Genomic DNA, 14,502 nt, shown 5'->3' on the forward strand with positions numbered 1-14,502 from the left:
AAAAGAGTGAGCCTGTATAGCATCCTTGTTCATCACCATTATATACTGAATCAATACTCAGAAAGTTTCACTAACAATTCTTTGTGACCTTATGGATATTTTCCTAAACTTTGGGTGGTCTTGTTCCAACCAAAAAGATAATGGAAATAGTGTTGGAACTAGATGATCTCTAAGGTCCTTTCCAGCCCTAACCATTTGATGATTCTGTGATTCTACTAATGTCTTCTAGGAGAACATCATCATTGACACTTAGTGATAAACCATCTCAGAAACTCATCCAGCTCGGAAACTCAGACCTGAAAATGCGACTACTATATATAAAATATTTGTCTGTATTTACCTATAATAGTTATCTTTCAGTGTCCTGACTGTCAGTTCTGGATTATTTGATACCAAGGATCATAGCAAGAACCAAAGGCCAGCTCCCCCAGTCCTTGCCATCTTGAAAACCCAACTACGTTCAGAAACTTCTCCAGCCAGTTTAATTCCAGGGTTACAGAAATGCAACCATGTGCAAAGGCACCTACAGAGCCCTTCTTGGAGCTTTCAACTGTCCATTCTTACCGCTGTAAAACATTGGGAGATAATGCAAATGCAAACTTGCTTGAAGCATTTTGCAAGACTTGGATGTACAGAGACCCCCTGATATATTGTTTTCTCTTACCAAGATCACTGTTCAGACTTAGGATCACAGAAGTGCCATCCTCCCTAACATCATGAATTGTATTGGGTTTTTTTATGACTTCACACGACCACAGAATTATGCACAATGCTCTCAGAGCTCCAAAATGAACTGCAAATAAAGGTAGCTGACCTAGCATTCAAGAGACTAACATATTTTTATCAGTTTTGCTGGCCACATTCACCACAGGCTAAATATTCCCTGTTTTCTACATCACTTTCCCTTGTGCCTTATACACAAAGTAAACAAATCTGCTGATGCTGTGATTTTAGACTTACAGTGTCATTTTCTAGGAGAACTTTCTGATCAGTCAAAAAAACCTTTGTGCAGTGTAGCAACTCCCTTCAAATTTATTTCCCCAAAATACAATGTCACTAAAAGACACAAATAGGCCCAGAAATCTTCTATTACTTTTCATCTACTCAAGTAGTGAATTATTATTCCACTACACAAAATCAGTCTCAGAACTAGATCTGAATGGATTTACATTAATTTCCATACTTTTTAACCCTCCACCCCTAAAAGGATTAAAAGAATTAGTACTTACAAAAAGACATGCACATGCACATCTTATGTAAAATATGGTGGTTTACGTACTATAGAGTATTTAATTTTGAGTTCACACATACTAATTTCCTTTTAATAAGGGGTTAAGATACAATTATTAGATTCTCAGAGAGCTTATGAGCATTCACAGAACAGAGCAGGAGGAATAAATCAATGACTTCTTTTCTATCCAACCCCTCCTCCTGTTTTCCTGAGTTCAGACATTATGACTTTCATCACAAGAAAAGGCCAAATTATCTTTGCAATTTGGAAAAAGGTTTTGCACTTGCCTTAGTCTCAGAGGAATACCCTATCCCCAAGGGCATCCCCAGGCTACATGCATAACCAGGCCCCTGGTGTGGCCTTGTAAGCTAATAACACGAATTAGAGCAGGGCATGGAGCTCAAGTGCTCCCTGCCCAGAAAATGTCCTGATCAGCACAGTTCAAATCCAGTTTACCTCTCTTATGCCTGCATATGACACTGAATAGTAGACTGTGTTTCACTAACAGATGCAGTCTAAATTATTTGGTAATAGTACAGAAAACTTAATTGACATTTACAAAAATATGTATTTATAGACAAATACAAACATATATGTAATATATATACCTGTGTATTAGTCCACTCTTTTGGCCAAACCAATTTGCTGAATGTGATTCAAATTTTCAAATACTTTTGACTTGCCTGAATCCATCTTTTTCAGCAAATCATGATTCACCATGTACCTAAATAAATCTTTGGGGAAAAAAAAAAAAAAAAACAAAAAAACAAAACACTCCTCAAACTCACAGAGTTCTGCTTATAAGACTCAAGTAACTGCACCTTTTTTATTTGTGTGGCAAGACAAGCAGCCTGAGGGAACTATATTCTTTTATAATCCAAAAATGAGAATCCTAAAGCTATGTCCACTAGGAACAACAGAAGCACATTAGGAACAACAGACATCCTAAAAATCATTCCATGATAGAGATCAGATATTTACATTATTAACCATAGAATCATAGAATGGCTAGGGCTGGAAAGGACCTTAAAGATCATCAAGTTCCAACCCCCCTGCCATGGGCAGGGACACCTCCCACTAGCCCAGGTTGCTCAAAGGCTCATCCAGCCTGGCCTTGAACACCTCCAGGGATGGGGCATCCACAGCTTCCCTGTGCCAGTGTCTCACCACCCTTACAGTGAAAAATTTCTTCCTAAAGCCTAGTCTAAATCTACCCTCTTTTTAACCTTTGAAGGTTAATAATAACAAATTACTGTTAAAAACAATGCCATGGAAATACGCAGTAAACTTCTCTGGTTTATATTTGGAAAGAAGTGAAAGGTTGCACTATACTGCAGGAGAAGAGTGTGTTTTCTAACAGGCAAATAACCAAGTAGGGTGCTGAACATAATGCGTAAGGGAGAAGGGCGTTCAGATCAGCAAGACCAAATCAATAGCTGGTCTTTAAGCCCCACTCTGAGGAGGGCTATCTCCTTGGTAAAATTCTGAAAGACTAATTATGATATTAACATGGTGCAACCATTCAGAAAAAACAGCTATAAACCATATATGTCCTAAAAGAACAGTAAAAGGGGTAAGGGTTTCAATCAATAAATTAATGATAGAATAGCTCTGACCAACTTTAAAGAGAGAACAGTTGGTCTCAGTGTTAACAAACTACCAGGCAATTACGTAAAGATAATTTGTGAGGTGGAAGAAGCTTTTACAAAACTTATCTGAATGCTGATTATATACACTTATTACACTTGGCAGCTCTGGTCACTTGAAGATTTGTCTTCAAGACAGAAGCTTCTGTTACCAACCTCCAAAATGCCTTGCACAACTCAATGGCTCTGTTTCTTGGATGCCTGCAAAACAGGGTTGAGATATGGAAAATTGTACCTTGAGAACAGGCTTAACACAAGGCAGGTCAAAGGAAATAGAAACAAGTAAAGAATTAATTTTTACAAATCCAAATGCAGACAAGACAGTTACACAGGAGGTTACAGAGAAGGAAAGGCAAAAAAACCCACCTTTCAGTTACATGTTGCAATGCTAAATCTCTTACTGTTGCCACCTGTTTGGTGACTCACCCATCTTACTGAAACTCAGCCCTACCAGGAGCTCACTGCGCTCTTGTTGGGGTGGTGAACATTCTGTACACCTAACAATTCCATACAGAGTCTCTTTATAGACTGCAGCTTAAATTTCATACAAAATATATCTGACAGTCACACTTACACACTGCATACCTGCACAAATGGCAGTGGCTTATTTCTGCTGCTTCTTTCAGTTTGCAGGAGTAATCACTGCTCCTGGGGCGATACTAGGTCCCGGACACTGAGCTCCAATGCTGTTGCTGAGAGATGTCATGGCTGTATGGCCAAACACTCTCACACAGAGAAACTACCATGCAGGACCATTAGAGTACTTGAAACTGGATGAAAGGGTTTTATAAAAGTGGTGAGTCATTATCCAACAGAAGTGTTTTTCTGGTCTTCCACAGGGACTGGTTTTTCAAGTCCAGTGGCTAATTTACTCAGGGATGACATAAATGCGATTCACAGCCGATTCAAATTTGTGGATGACAAAGAACGGTGAATAATAAGGATATAGCACCTCTGGAATGTGATTTAGATTACTTGGTAAATCAAGAACATGTAAATATTTCAGTGCAGCAAATTACACTATAAGAGCAAGAAACAGAGAAAACACTCGTAACAGTCTGGCAAGCAGTATCGCTAGGAGCATCGAGAGATCACAATAGATGGGTCCCTTGACTATATTCTCCAGCGCAGTGCCACAGAACGGCTGATTTTATCTTTGAATGTTTAGACGTAAGGAAAATGGTTAAGAGGAAGGATGTGATTATACCACCGAGGTGGCGTTAGAGTGAAGGATCTGGACACACATTTCTGATACTTACAGCTGAAACAAGACATTGAAAATTCAGACACAAGCCCCAGAAATTATTTGAGAAACAGAGGAAATGCCTTACTGTGGAGGATGTGATATAATCTGGTTAGCTGGTGAAAAATACCATTGAAAAGTGATTTGACTGCTGTGTTTATTACCTTCATAGACAAAAAATTATAGCAAGAATCAATCGCAAAAAGTTGCCTTCTCCCTAGACCTGCCAGTTACAGGTTTCAATGGCTGAGATTTACCAGAAAGCTGCAGCTGACGGAGAGAGGCAGCAGTAACAGGATGGAGACTTGGAGGCAATGAACCAGACTCTGTAGCTAGCAATAACTATCTGTAGCCATAATAGAGTTTTCAAAATAGCATTTTTTTCAATAAAAATCAATGTTAAAAATCTAGAAACATATAACACTTTTCTTTAAAATTACCTTAAAACACTCAGCAGCCATTTATTATAAACTCAGTGAGGAAAATAAAGGAAGTCAGATAATCTACAAATATAATATCAGTCATTATTAGTATTTTCTGACAAGCTGTGCTGTTGTGTAATATAAACCTCCTTATTCAGTATTTCATATCAGCAGCCAAAAGCAGTTGATTATTTTGCAATCCTAATCTTAACAATTTATTATACTTTTCAAGTTTCCATGTTTTTTGACACAAACCCGAAGAAATTAATTCATCACCTCCATAGGACTTGTCATATCCTAAGGGACAGTACAAGCTGTTATTTCTCACAGATGAGCCTTACTTAAACTAAATGGGACTTTTAGGAAAAGATTAGGTTAGAAAAACTGTTGCTTGCCCACTCCTTCCCCTATCCTACCACTTTTAAGAGTTAAATCTCTCTCCTGGCTAGAGAGGATAAAGGACAACAGATTGTGTAAGGTTTTGCCGTGCCCCGTCCAGAGCCAAAATCTGTCACCCATATGTTGCTCTCATTTTTTTTCTATCGCACAAAAACCTCTTAGTTCTCAGAACTACACGTACTCTATATATAGTCTCACTAAACATGGAAAAAAAAAATCAGTGAAGTCTTACTTAATAAAGGCCTAAAACCTTCAAAAACGTAATTGCCTAACACAGTTTTTGTTATGCGTAAAAGATATAGTAATGAGGTAGGTCATTTACTAGCCAGCATCATGTTCAGTAATAAATACAAGGTTCTGCATTTGCAAAGGTGGTGAGGTGGTGGCAAAATGCAGGTCTATCCGAGTCCTGCAGCAAACCAAGCCCACGGTTTTCAAATGCAAGTTCCTGTGTTGAGAGAGGTCTGGTGAGCACATTTTTTCAGAAAAAAATAAAATTATAAAGCACAATTTGCATTATTGTCTAGGGATTTGTTAAAGAAAGAGGATCAAAAGCAATGATGTGATCACATGCTACTTTAAGAATGTACATAAAATAACCCAAAAAACTGAAATAGCAATGGGTATCAGAAAAGTATGGATTCAAGTCATCAAAAAAGAACAAAAAAAACCACCCATGCACACTGTACCCAAAAAGATGGTGTAAGTAATACATTAAAATTACATTCCTTATTTTGAAAACCTCTTGAAGAATGGAATATACATTGTAACTTTGTGAAGTCATCCTATCAAACTTCTAGTGCTCTGATTGAGCTCTGCAATAGTGGAGGAGACACCAAGCTTTTACACATACCTTTACTGGAGTAGTTAAGCAATCGGCACACAGTTGTACACAGCTTTTGGACAGCATGTGTATAGGCACAAGCCAGTGGGCTTAGAACCAGTGAGCAGAATCATGTACACAGGGCAAATCTGAAGCACTGAAGGCTCCTTGTATTTTTAGGCTAGGGGTTCAGTAAAATAAAGCTAAGTATAGCTGCAGCTGCAGGATGAGAGTGGGAGTTGACAAAGCAAAGAGGATAATGGCCACCTTTGAAATCTGATTTAAGAGGTTGCTTCCACCATGGAGGGTTCAAGGTGGCAGGGCACATGGATTCAGGAAGTCTTAAGTACCAGTCGCTGCTAAAAACTGAATACAGGGTTTTCAGCTTCCATTCACCTGCCACAGTCAAGTATTTTTACTTCCTTTTAGAGGGAAGGAGAAGAACACCAAATTTGAATGTGGATACAGCTAGAGAAGTAAAAGCTTCTATAAAACACATGCAGAAGAGAAATCTGAACCACTCCTACATCTCAAGTAATATTTGAATCACTCTCAATATCATTAGCACCTTGAATTTTTATTAGAAGCCAAATCTCATCTGCACTTTCGTAAGAGTGCCTGTTTTGAAGATTACGCCAGACTGCAGGGGAAACAGCATGAAAATTCAGGTGGTCTTGACTAGGGAAAACACTGCAAGCATCTTTAAAGGACTCCCAGGGTATATGAAGTGGTTTTTGAAGTCTGAAGAGCAGCTGATATTAAAATACAAAATGAAATACCTTTATAAGGCTTTAAGCCCTTCTTACTTACCTCCACAGTTACTTGTCATGCAACAGACAAATATTTAGAGCAGATTCAACAATATTAGACTACTGCTTCTATTACTAGTACAACTCCAGTAGTAGATTTTGAGATTCCAGTTCATGAAAGCTGTAGCTTAACTTGAGAACGCACTTGGCCCAGAAGTTGTCGTTACACAGAGTAGCTATGTGTCCAAGTCCAAAACACAAACCAGCAGAATTTACAAGATGCTTTCCATTTCTTACTGCTGTCTCTGTAAGCAGTTTAACAGGTGGAACTGCTGTCGCCCATACTAACAGAAATAATGTTTCTTCACTAGAGGTGAACAGAGTAAGATGCTACATCCTACACGTTTTTTATCACAGGTTTGTATTAAAAGAAACATATGAAAGGTATAATACAAGCATCAAACCAAACCACATTTATTTCATCAGTCACAAGTGCAAATATAGCAACAAGTCAGTTCAGCAAATTACAACACACAGAAGAATGTAATGTAAATGCTAAGTACACTGACGACTAACTTCAAAAGAGCAGCAAAAAACAGTTTCTTCAAATAAAAACTTCTATTCTTTTTACCTGTAATCTAAAGTAATAATAAATCTATATCAGGAATGTGTCTGCTAACTCATGTTTAGCCAGCTATTCTGGGATTACCAGTTCGCATTATCCATTGTGCAAATGGCCTGTCCAAGCTTCCCATTAACAGATGTTTTGGTTTTAAGCAACTTTTACCCAATATTTAAATAATACAGTGCTGATACCAGCTAATATGTTCTGCTATTTGATATTACAAATTCAAGAATATATATTTTAAAAAACTAAGTCCAATTTCAGTGTATGTATATAATTCTACCTGGATCCAAAGTGGGCAATATCAAAGATGAAGCGGAATTTTTTTAATAAAAAAAAAGGATAGACACAAGTCATCTCAGGTTTTTTTGCATCATCTTTAAATCTGTAGTTAAAATATATGCAGTACTTACATATAAAATAGAAAGCATTCTCATTAGGAAGATACTGCAGTGTAATTAGCCAGTTTTCCCTACCACTTAGTAGCCGAGGAACAACATTTTTGTTTAACACCCAATCACTGTTTTGCTTTACAGAAAAGCAAAGTTGACTACCAGTACTAGCATCAGAATTTTTACACTGGAAATTTAGTTAGCCTTCTTCTTCATGATGAGTTGTTGCTTCTTCTCTTTTTCTTTAAAGGCAATGAATTGAGAGTCTGTACCAAAGATTCTGTCCCACCACGTGAAGGTTGAAGCATAATTGCCGATAAAGTTCATGTGATGGAAATCATGAAAACGGGCCCCAGCATAGAAAGGCACCAAATGCAGAGGGTTCAGCGGAACATCATAGCCACTACAAGGGAGGGGAAAAAAGAAAAGTAACTAGTAAGGATTTTTCCCAGATATAAACCACAAAATATAGACAATAACTTGTTGTTTTTATCAAATAAAAAGATTTTTTGCTATTATAAAGCCCTGAGGTAATCACTGTAACACTGGCTTAATAGGAAAACAAAATCCCTCCTATCCTAGGTAAATGCTTCTGTAAACTATCCCACAATGGCTTTGGTACTTGCTGACCTTTTCAGCTCAGTTTATTAAGCAACACCAAAAGAAATTAAGCAAGTGACATAAAAAAATCACAGTGGTCAACTTTCTGCTGCCTTAGCAGACTTAACTGACGTTAGGAAGGAGGAACAATAACACTATCTTTTAGTGACAAGCTAGGAACATCAGCTCAGCTGCTCAAACATCATTTAAAATAAACTATAATTGTAGTATTTTACTCTTATTTTCAGCTTACTGAAAGTTCTTCAAATGTTTAAAATTCAAAATATACTATTAAAGTAACATTAAAACCAGAACAGTTTGCTTTAGAGGGATTTCAACTCTTTTGCTTAGTGGTACTGGAAAGCATCTTACCACCACCTAGTGGGGAGAGCGCAAGCTAACTTGTTGTAAACACACTAAAATGATAATTATCAAAGGAGATTAATGTTTTGCATCAAGCACTTTATGATATGTCACAACATAGACTTCTCAGAAAACAACCAATATACAACTAAACCAGCAATGATGTGTACGGCGAGTTGGTTAGTAGCTCACGTTCCACTAAAACACTTGACACAGCTCACAGTAAGACACTACGTGCTTCATAATACATTTACAGACACAACAAGTGTAACATTAACATTTCGAATATGAATTCTGACTCGCCCCTTCCTCTCAAAAAAAAGCTCATTCATTTGCAGATGAATCCAACTAAGCCTATTGGGATTTGCAGTAGCATTTCAAAGCCAAATTTGAAAGAAGTCAGTCATACTATGGAGACAAGAAGTCTTGCCCTTTGTATTTACCATAAATAAATAAAACCCCTTTATTTACTTATTTATTTATTTACAAGGCAGTCAGTGGTTACATAGGCCAAAGTTTCTCTTATCCAGGAAAACTGGCTGACATAGTATTAAACGGAAAGAACTCTTGGTCAGAATATCATTTTTTGTAATTTATTTTTGGTGTTCTAATATGCATAAGGTCACTTGTACACCAAATATCAAGAGACAGACATCCTAATGAAGCACCTACCTTCCAGCACCCTGAAGTTGCTCTAGCTAACAGTCTACACTCTTCTAATCAGCTATTAACACTACTTCAAAACAGAAAGCAGTATTAACTGTTCACGTTGTGTCATTCTTTGTAAGATGCGTAAAAGCATTTCAGTGCAAAATAAATAGTAAAGCTCAGTGAAAGAGACAGGTAAAGTTTAAGACAGACTTAGGGAGAAGAGAAAAAGCTATTATTAAAAAGCAATGAGCATTTCACCTGTGTACGTCAATGGTTTCCATCAAGCGACATATTACCCATGCCCACAGAAGAACCACATGGTTGCAGAAAACAACAATTCCAATAAAAAAGCCAGCTCCAAGGATAAGTGTTTCCAGAGGATGCGCATATTCTGCTTGCATTCCAAATGGAGACTAGAAAGAGATAACAGACAGGAAAAGTCAGCATTTTCAATTTTATATACCCCCAAATCAGAATCACCATTTCGTGGTACTCTCCCCTTTCCAGTACCCCACAAGACTACAACAGGACAAAGGGAATGCCATTATGGGAAAAGGAAATGGTCTGACTGAGCAAGCGCCTGAACGCGGGTGTTCAGCTCCTCATTGGGAAAACAGAAAACAGTATTCCAAGGTCATAAGGATTATGACTCCATTAGTGATTCCAAATACTTCACTACTAGTTGAAAAGTTGAAAATTTTTATTTAGGCTTACCATTACCCAAGGCCAAAACATTATTTCAGGAATATTAAAAGTATTTGGGAAGCTCCTATCAGCTTTGCTATACATCCAGCATTGGAAGCAGAAGAAAGAAGGAAGCCAAAATATTCTCAGAGTCAAGAATCACTTAGAAACTTATTTTTAAAATAATTTAAAAGCCCCCCTCACTTTAGACAATTTTTAAGATAAATTCTTATTGCTCAAATATTATTAGAGACTGAAATAAAACATTTTATTTTCTTTATATATGTACATATATTTTTTTTAATATATATACACACACAACTCCCAGTCATTCCTACATTTGGTTTACAAAAAAATAAATTCTGTAGAAAGTTTTCAAAAGCAGACCATCATAGAAAGATAACAATTATAAAAAATTAATACTGAAGGTTACAAGTTTGATTATTAGAAAAACATGAAGTCTACTTCGGCTTAAGGTGATTTTAAAATCGCCTTTTACTATCAAGAAAAGTTCTTACTGAAACAGCCATTAGCCTACAGATCATTTCCATGTGAACTGCTAACCACTCAAAAGTAACGGTCAGAAGCTGCTGCTGCTGGAGACCTGAGGGGCTGCCAAGCGCAAGAGGAAAACAGTGGCTGCTGCTGCTGCAGATGTACGTACACAGGCACGTATCAATCTATACAGAGCTTCTCTATTACTGGCAGCCTGTATAAAGCACCCCAGTTTACCTTAGGCACAGTACAGGTTATATGCTGAAACACAGCAGTACACACACAGTAGAACTGACCGCTGTGATCAGAGACATCTGTGACATCTAAACACAGCTATACCAACTATAAGGTGCAAGCACTGCTGGACCCTCATTCACTCAGAACAGTGCCACCTCCAGTCAAGCATAGCTCATTACCTTGTGCTCAATGTCAGCTCCAACATTGCTAAATGCTGAACCACGCAAAACATCTCTGTAGCGCACTGTGCTCTCGATGCAGGATCATGCAACTGACTACACGGCTTCCAGAGGCCCATATCCATCATCCTTCCCTGAATCATATAAGCTGCACATATGGTGCACACATAAAATTCTTAACTCTTTCAAATAAGACATTTAAATAAGGTGTATGAAACCACATATACAGAAAACTATTTTAAAAAATAATCAAGGAATACGTACAACAAATTCATGGTGAACCTTATGGATATACTTGTATATTCTCTTGTGATGCAGCAATCTATGCAGGAAGTAGTGCCAGGCATCCTCAATCACTGCACATCCAAAACACTGGGCAACCAGAACATACCTTTACAAAGCAGAAGCACTATTAGCTACAGACTATACTAGGAAACAGACAGTCTTGAAAGATACAATAGTTTATATGCGAGTAAGGGTGGGAAACATTCATGTGTACTACTGATTGAATAGCAGTGCATGGACACTACCTTTTTAACATACTAAAAATATTACTTGCCAAACACTAGTCCTTGTACCTATCAGCTCATCTGTTGATACGCTGAAGTGAATTAGCACGCAGTGTAACAAACACTCATTTCAATATTACAGTCTATAAAGAACATCTATAGACTGCATAACATGTAATGTTATAAATAAAAGAGCTGCATCAGCTGTCTCAACAAGATAGAAAATAAATTTCCAAGAAACATGAGCTTCTGTTGTAAAGAAAAAAAGCTATTAAAAAAAAACCAAAAAAACAAAAGCAAACAAACCAAAATTAAAAGGCATTTATAACTAACCCAGTTTTGTTTTGAAGTCTCAATTTAGTGCAAAAAATGACAATGTGAAACAGGTGGTACATTCTCTCTCTTAAGGAACACAGTGCTGCTATGATACAAGACAAGGTGGGGGAAGAATCAAAAAATGCAGATGGAAAAACCCAGAAAGTCCAATATTTAACCCATGTCATCATGAATCTTGCTTTGCTTCCAGAAACTCCCTCCTAATCCCCCTTTCTTCCAAGTATCAGAACAATTTGGGGCCATTTAAAAAAAATGTAAAAATCTCAAAAGTTCTAATTAGCTTTTATAGCATTTAAGCATCAACAGAAATACGATTAGCAAACATCGTTTATATCTCCAAAAATTATTGTGTACTGGAGCTGACAACGCTATTTTTTAAATATTCTGCCTCCAACTGTATGTAACTCAGCATCAACATAAGAAGAAAATCTACCTACCATCTAGGCATCTCTTCCCACCCATATGGGATGTTAAAATACTCTGTGAAGTAATAGGTGCCACAAATCAGAGGAAGCTGAATGCAAAAGTGATTGAAGAGGAGTGTTTTGAAACACTTCCACTGTTTTTCCCATGTTTCTGGTTTATCCTAAGAAGAAGCAAAAAGAATCAGTCGTGTTACATACTTCTATTGCACGTAACTGTTGCAAAAATACTTTGGAGACAGTTTCACTTTGCTTGGAAGACAGATAGCAGGTCCTCCAACAATACAAATTAACTCAGGCAATACAAATCACACGAGATTGGACTCAGTTCCACCAAAACCTCTTGTTTTTCTAAGCTAGCTTTCTGTCAAATTTAAAGTAAGCCTCTCTTAACAGGAGTTGTCTTTGCCAGTTGCCCCAAACTATTTTTGTTATTTCAGTGTTTATGATTAATGGGAACGTTTCATACTCAACAGTTTAACACAAATCGAAGTTTGGTTTTCTTCTTCACATCACAGAATGTATTTCCATAGCTAAAAATAACACAAAGAGAAGCTGAAGATATAAGCTTGTGAAGAAACAAGTTGCCTTGAAAACATCCAGTTTTTGCAGGGAGACATTTTACCAAATACTGTAGTAATTTCAGAAGCTGTTATTATTAATTTCCAATTCATGTTACACGGAACTGTGGGAAAACAATAATTGGATACCGGATGTGCCTTTGCTGCCGATTAGGAGTATGCAGTCTATCCCAGGCTTTCTCCATTGTCAAAATTTCAAAATCTTTTCAAGAGCGTGTACTTAGAGATACTTTGAAAGAAATGCTTGCTATTACATAAGCACACCACGTAATTATTTTATAATACCAAGACATACCTTTACCACAGACGCTGTGATTCTGCTATACCTTCTCTGTTGATATATAAACTTACAGAGAAAATTTAACTTTGCTAACAGAGACTGCCATACCCTTTTCTCTCTAGACCTCCATGCTGGAAAGGATACCCTCCCTCAGAAATAACTACCTGCCTTCCTCCTAAAATCCCCTCCTCTTCCTCTCCTCACACACATTGTAATTTTGGTCTGTCACTTCCGGGATGTCCACTGTGACAGAGGAAACAGGGTCATATAAATTGGAAACCAGGATACTGCAGTTACGTGTTCTACTTCACATACTCCAAGGCAAATCAGGAATTGTGTAGTTCACAACTTTGTCTTACCTGCTGAATTTTATACTTTTGCATGTATGGTATAAACTGAAAGACAAATCCAGGTACACAGAGCAAGAAGTATGAAACTTCATGAACTATAAGTGATCCCCAAGTCGCAATCTGGAACTTTGTGTAGTTATCCAGCATGTAATTCCAGGCATTTTTAAATGGTTGTTGCAATGGATTGTCAGGCAAGAAAGAGTCTATATATTCCACCGCCAGATAAGCAGAGTTCAAGATATTAACGCTGTCGTTCACTGCCATTGTTCAAGCATAAAGCATCACAATTACAGTTCTTCTACCGTTGTCTAAGTAACCTGCAATTTTTGAGAAAAAATGAATAAACAGTAGTTAATCTTCAAAAAAAACCCCCACTACCTACCTTAGCTGTTATCTAGTTTTAAAGTAAAAACAGGGGAGGGAAGGAAAGGGAAGCGAAAGATAGATTCTCCTACAGGATTGCATAAAAGAACAAAGTTCAACATTGGTTTGAGAGGCAAACCACTCTGAGAGACATTCAGATCTCAAGTTTTGAAACAAGGTCAAGAGAGAAAAAGAAATATTAATTATTACTCAATTTTATTTCCAGTCTTTTGCAGGATAATTGTAGTCTGCATGAAAACAGCACACAAAGGTTCAAACTAGCCTTAGAAAATTAATTGTGATCTTTTGATTATTCAGCCTCATTCTTCTCATAGCTGTGAGCCAGAATCCATACAAGCTACATCAACACAGAAGACTACCTTTAGACTGCAGCTGGCTTGAGGCAATCCCCCCTTCCATAAGTTATGGAGTTTTCATCATATCTCCCAAAAGCACAGAGGCAGGGTTCCCACAGGTGCCCAGAACTTCTGCCTTTCCACAGAGTAGGCTGCTTGTTGGTTAGGGTTGGAAAGAACCTTAAAGATCATCAAGTTCCACCCCCCCTGCCATGGGCAGGGACCCCCTCCACTAGCCCAGGTTGCTCAAAGCCTCATCCAGCCTGGCCTTGAACCCCTCCAGGGATGGGGCATCCACAGCTTCTTGGGCAACCTGTTCCCTCACTGTAAAAAATGTCACCCTTATGTCCAATCTAAACCTACTCTTTTTTTGGTTTAAAACTGTTTCCCCTTGTTTAGTCGCTACAGGTCTTTGCAAGAAGTCTTTCTCTGTCTTTCTCACAAGCCCCCTTTATATACTGGAAGGCAACAGCGAGATACTCCTGGAGCCTTTTCTCCTGCGTGCTGAACACCCCCAGCCCTCTCAGCCTCTCTCCACAGGCGATGTGCCCCCTGACCACCCTCCT

General features: G+C 37.8%; 1 protein-coding gene across 1 annotated transcript; it reads right to left on the reverse strand.

Annotated features, from left to right (window-relative positions):
• Nucleotides 1–6,858: 6,858 nt before the first annotated feature.
• On the reverse strand, nt 6,859–13,537 carry MSMO1 (methylsterol monooxygenase 1). The gene is made up of 5 exons (XM_010086338.1): nt 13,227–13,537; nt 12,022–12,170; nt 11,004–11,130; nt 9,403–9,557; nt 6,859–7,933 (listed from the first exon to the last, which is right to left on the reverse strand). The coding sequence occupies exons 1-5, from the start codon at nt 13,479–13,481 to the stop codon at nt 7,726–7,728; spliced, it is 894 nt and encodes a 297-aa protein (XP_010084640.1). The 5' UTR covers nt 13,482–13,537; the 3' UTR covers nt 6,859–7,725.
• Nucleotides 13,538–14,502: the final 965 nt, after the last annotated feature.

This window comes from Pterocles gutturalis, unplaced genomic scaffold, assembly GCF_000699245.1.
Source record: "Pterocles gutturalis isolate BGI_N339 unplaced genomic scaffold, ASM69924v1 scaffold656, whole genome shotgun sequence".
Classification (NCBI taxonomy): domain Eukaryota; kingdom Metazoa; phylum Chordata; class Aves; order Pterocliformes; family Pteroclidae; genus Pterocles; species Pterocles gutturalis.